General features: G+C 40.7%; 1 protein-coding gene and 1 pseudogene across 1 annotated transcript in view; one reads left to right on the top strand and one right to left on the bottom strand.

The window, feature by feature from the left end:
• Positions 1-658: 658 nt before the first annotated feature.
• On the bottom strand, positions 659-1,796 carry LOC101987904 (annotated as a pseudogene).
• A 1,019-nt stretch (positions 1,797-2,815) lies between these two features.
• Positions 2,816-5,767, top strand: part of LOC102002495 (solute carrier organic anion transporter family member 6A1-like) — a 102,727-nt gene continuing 99,775 nt past the window's right edge. The window contains exons 1-2 of the mRNA XM_005361397.2: positions 2,816-3,140; positions 4,800-5,060. Coding sequence (XP_005361454.1) covers positions 2,816-3,140; positions 4,800-5,060 — 586 coding nt within the window. The remainder of the gene's footprint in view (positions 3,141-4,799; positions 5,061-5,767) is intronic.

Here is a 5,767-nt window from a genome sequence, read left to right on the forward strand (position 1 = left end):
GAGCTCTGCTCTCTGAGGCACACACGATGAAGCTCCGACCCAGGATGGACGTAGGCTAGAATCTTCCCGGTAAGCGCACCTTGGGGTGCTACACACAGATGATTAGAAATGGGCTAGTCCAGGTGCGAGAATTAGCCGAGAAAAGGGCTGGAGCTAAAGAGCCAAGCAGTGATTGAAAGAATGCGGTGTCCGTGTAATTATTTCGGGTAAAGCTAGCCGGGCACAGCCCCGCCACTCCTATTACTACAATTTATAGTGGAATACATTGCTTGCTTCCTATTTTTGGAGGAGAATGAATTTTTTAGGACAACTCTTTTGTCACTGTAAGACCTTTCATTCAAAGCCCTTGCTTGATTCCTTGTATTCTGATTATTGGTTGTTCTTCCAGCACTTCCACCACAGTAGATGCAGATATGTCTTACCATACACCTTGATTTCTATCTATCTATCTATCTATCTATCTATCTATCTATCTATCTATCTATCTATCTATCTATCTATCTATCATAATGCTTCACAATTTTTTTGAGGTAGCTACACAGTTTTTAGATACCAGTTAATAAATTCAATGACAATTCATGGTGTAGCCAGTTGATTCCTTTTGCTAATTTTTTATGACAAGGGGAGAACAATAATCAGCAAAGAGCAGGCAGTTTACTCAGAAGTCAGCATCCAAGGTAAAAGAATTCTCTGCTGAATTTGAAATCACCTCCATCCTCTGATACTCACCCACTCGCTTCTCAAGGAAGTTTGTCTTCCCTTCTAGTGAAATATTTTCCACGAAGTCAAAAGGATTTTCTACTTTGGAAATCTTGCTGAACCCTAGCTCCAGCATAAGCGTGTCGGCCACGAATTCGATGTACCGCTTCATGAGGGTGCAGTTCATCCTGATGAGCTTCACAGGCAGGGCCTCCGTGAGAAACACCTGCTTTATCCTCACTGCGTTGATAATGATTTCTTGTACTCTTTGCTCTGGCGGCTTGCTTACCAGGTGCCTGAACATCAGGCAGGCAAAGCCACAGTGTAAACGCTCATCTCTGCTAATAAGCTCTTTGGAAAATGTAAGGCCAGGCATCAGTCCCTGTTTCTTGAGCCAGAATATTGACGCAAAAGAGCCAGAGAAGAAGATGTCTTCTACAGCAGCAAAGGCCACAACTCTTTCTCCATAGGTAGTCTTTTTGTCTCCAAATCCAACGCAGGGCCCAGTCAGCCTACTTTTTCACACAAGGCATTGTCTCAATAGCATTGAAGAGATATTCCCTCTCTTTGGAATCTTTAATGTGTCAATGAGGAGACTGTACATTTCAGAATGTTTGTTTTCCATGGCAATTTGGAAGCCATAGAAACAGCGGGCCTCTGTAACCTGAACTTCTTGGCTAAAGCGCTCCACCAGGTTTTCATTGACTATGCCATCACTGGCTGCAAAGAAAGCCAGGACGTGAGATATAAAATGTCTCTCGTCAGGTTTCAGCGCTTCCTAGTGTTGAATATCCTTGGAGAGGTCCACCTCGTCAGCTGTCCAGAAGAAGGCCTCGGCTTTCTTGTACATCTGCCAGATATCATGGTATTCAATGGGAAAGACAACGAAGTGGTGGCGATTTTCTCTCAGTAAGGGCTCATCCTCAATGCTGGGCTTAGTAGATTCTTTACTTTCCCGTTTGGCTGGGTCCGGGAAGATTCTCCTTGCAGCCTTGCTCACCAGGATGCGGGTCCTTCTGAGACTCCTGGGCCTGTGGCGACACTCTCAACTGCTGCTGGTCGGTAATGGTGGCGAGTTGGACGCGGGCGGAGAGCATGGAGAGGGAGGGCAGCTGCCGAGGCGACGGAGAGGCTGGCGGGGCGGCTTGAACCCAGACCACGCTTCACAAATTTATCAAGTGGGATTATTAATTTGTAGAAAGACCACACACACAAAAAAAGCAATTCTCGAGATAAAGGTTTGTTTCCCTGTCATATACTTAAATATTTAGTTTTCCTTGTTTCTTTTAAAATGGCGGGGAGGAGGCAGAAATCTTTAATAAATAGATAAATTAAAAAAAAATCTTCAAAAATGTTTGTATTGTAAAGAGTCTTTGGTGTGCTTCGAGGCCCCAGGTCTCCATGACACAATAGATGCCTGCCCCCTCTAGGACTTCCTGTACCTACGCCACCCTGTGTAGTAGAGATCCTGCAGCATTGGGTCTATGGGTTGGGTCCCTTCATGCGCTCCAGCAGATCAAAGATGGGGTGGATATTGGCGTATGTCAAGTCATAACCCTGCGTCTGGGCCTGGGAGGGGGTTTATTGTTGGTCTGCCTGATGGGAAAGGGGATAATTACTCTTTGCAAAAAATGTTTTGCAAGTAGAGATGTAAAGGTGTACACGGCTTGACTTGCTGGGTTGCACTGCGGCTTCTATGACAAGATTTTTAATTTTTTTCCTTTAAATTTTTCCAATTTATTTACTTCCTTTTTCTCTTGAATTTTTTTTTTTTTTTTTTTTTTGTGGAGTTCGGGGAATGCAGGAGCATAAGGTGGACATGAAGAAACGGGAATGAATGGGATCAAGATACGTGATGTAAAAGACTCCTTTCCTCTCCCCCTTTTTTCTTTCCTTCCCTATCCTCTTCTTCTTTCCTTTTCTGTGACATAGAGAAGGCAGAATACTATCTTGGAATTTTGGCCACGTCAGTCAACCCTTCATTGGGGACGTTAGCTTCCTGCACCGGCAGTAACGTTCCCTGCAGAGGTTAAGAGTGGCAGCCACAGCGTTAGTCACTGGAGTCTACAGAGTGCACAGGGGCCTGCAGTCTCCTCGGATCTGTCACAGATAAGCTATGACACAGGCCCCGGGGAAAGAGCAAGATACCATGGAGGTGGCTCAGGCGCAAGAGGGGGATGGCAAGGACAACAAGGATATTCAGAAATCCGATAGATTAACTCCCTTTCTGACAACAGTTCCAAGGTCCGTGACACGGTTTAAAAAGCTCCCAGTAGAGAAAACGCCTGATTCTTCAAGTCCCCCAGAGATATCAGGTCCACAATACAGTGGTCCCCTGGAGGGGCCATTCGGCTTAGGTCCGCTAGTTTTCCCTGTTTTTCAACGTTTCAACAATATTGACTTCTTCCTGTTTTTGTTCTTTGTGGTGGTCGTAGCTGATGGTAAGTTGGAGGAGTAGCGTTGCTTTGTTGAGAGTAGACGTGGCCAACATACTGTGAGAAGGAAAGGGTCGATGCTGAGCATGAATGGAATCAGAATCAGTTAACCCAAATTTCTGCTCTTGCCTCTAGTCCTTGGTAACCTGCTTGGCTTGGTGCACTCCACAGTGAGTACCAGCTTCTGGTCTCATGATACAGAGCTGATGGGAAGGTAGTATTGTTGATTCATGTCATTTGATGACCAACTTGAGTTCTGGGTTCAATTTCTTGGAGATTAAAGTTGAAAACAGCATTGCTACTCTGAGGTGGTTTCTGCTCACAATTTTGAAACACTCTGACAAAGCATCTTTTGGTCTGGAATTTGTTTCTTCATCTTAGAATTGTCAGGGAAGAAAAGTAAAGAGTGTTCTTATCCACATTTTGTCTTCTCCTTCCTGTTCGTCTTCCTCCTCCTTGTGTAATTTTAGTCATAAACTTTTCTTCATAAATTTTGTTACTATAAAAAGTCTCATTGCTTTTGCCCATAGTTCTCAAGCTCCATCACTCAACTTCTGAACTTACTTTTATTTGCAAATGTTCTGTTACCTTGGAAACTGCATTTGCCCACAACCTTCCACCTTTACACTGTTGATAGTGAGAGGCTCCAGCAGGAAGCATACCAAAAGTATAGCCAGAATCTTCTATGGTTTTCTGGTGATTTTGGCAGCAGGACCAATACAGAGTAATTGAAGTTCTTGGAGTTAAAGTAGGGAATAGACATTCGATCAGCAGCACAAATGTTTCAGCAGCCCTGTGTACTTTGGGTCTAGCCTTGACTACTGTTTGGGCAGCAGACGAGCAGGAGATGAGCGGCTTCTCAGAGCTTTAGAAGCTTTAGGAAGAGTCTGGACTCCTGGATCCCTGCAAAACAAGGAGTGTTTGAGATAGACAACAGCAGCTATGGATACTGCCCAGTGAATTTTGATCTAACCCCTTTTCAGATATAGTCTTGAGTTCTAATTTGTAACTATTTCTGTTTTCACTCCAAGAAATATTATACTTTTTCTAGCTATTCCCTGTATCAAGTTATTTTTTGTTTCACTTACTATGATTTTTTTTATTATTCTTTACATGCTGGATGGTGGTTTTAAAGAAATAATGCTGCCATCTATTTAATACACAAGAACATAAAACAATTTACATTGAACGTATTCATGTTTTGAAAGATTGAAATGCTCAGAAATGTTAAACCTCAAGCACAGAATCCTCTCCAAAGCTACAGAGAAACCCTGTCTCAAAACATCCCCCCCCATCAAAAAAGAAAAAAAAATTCTAAGCTGGGTTCCAAATGTCTTTATAGTTTTAATATAGAAAATATGTAAACATCCCTTATATTATTTATTTATTCTATGTAACTGATACATAGTGCATTTAAAAAGAGGGATGGCATGATAGACCGTATTTTATCTTAATAAGATACTAATAGAGGTAGTTAAAGTAGCTTCTATTATTCAAGTAAATATTTGAGGGAAATGAATTAATTTTTGTGTGTAAGTTGTACTCATTCACAGTATTATAAAATAAATCAAATCAGAGTAATGCTTTATTTGAATGGTTATAATGGTGATATGTTTGTATATTAAAATTTTTATATTGTCTTTTGTCTTCCTTTTGAATTTTTAGGATTTATATTTGCCCATGTTGATCAGAGTTATAAAATATTGGAGGAGGAATTTTCTCTGACAGATACAGAGAAATACTTAATGGATTACAGTGATTATTATGTATCTTTCATGGTAGCAATATTTGTAGCATACTACGGAGGCAGAGGGAACAGGTCAAGATGGATGGCAGCTTCTGCCTTTATATTAGGAATTACATCAGTTGTATTTGCTATTCCTTTCTACAAGTATGAAATTATAAGGCAATTCGAAGATGAGGAAGGTGAGATTTTTCAAATATATTATCATATACTAAATATTTAAATCACTGGTTCTGTAAGATCTATATATTACACATATGCTTGTAATATGTATTTTATATTTATAGAATTGACAATTGGAATGAGAAGATGACCGATGAAAAGAAGAGAATGAAAAACATTTTATTTTTTGTTCTCTTAACTATATACTTGTCAGAAATGATAGAATCTTTTTAAATTTTTTTTTATTAATTTTATTGAGCTAAAAATTTTTTTCTGTCCTTCTTCTCCCTTCTTTTCCCCTCCTTTTTAACCTTCTTCCATGGTCCCCATGCTCCCAATTTACTCAGGAGATCTTGTCATTTTCCAGTTCCCATGTAGATTAGATCTATGCATGCCTCTCTTAGGGTCCTCATTGCTGTCTAGGTTCTCTGGGACTGTGATTTGTGGGCTGGTTTTCATTGCTTGCTTTATGTCTGAAAACCACTTATGAGTGAATACATGTGAAAATTGTCTTTCTGGGTCTGGGTCATCTCACTCAAAATGATGTTTTCTAGCTCCATCCATTTGTCTGTAAAATCGAACATGTAATTTTTTTCTGCTGTGTAGTACTCCACTGTGTAAATATACCACATTTTCATTGTCCATTCTTCAGATGAGGGGCATTTAGGTTGTTTCCAGGTTCTGGCATGACAAACAATATGTGTGTGTGTGTGTGTGTGTGTGTGTG

Source organism: Microtus ochrogaster, linkage group LG4 (genome assembly GCF_000317375.1).
Source record: "Microtus ochrogaster isolate Prairie Vole_2 linkage group LG4, MicOch1.0, whole genome shotgun sequence".
In the NCBI taxonomy this organism is placed as follows: Eukaryota; Metazoa; Chordata; class Mammalia; order Rodentia; family Cricetidae; genus Microtus; species Microtus ochrogaster.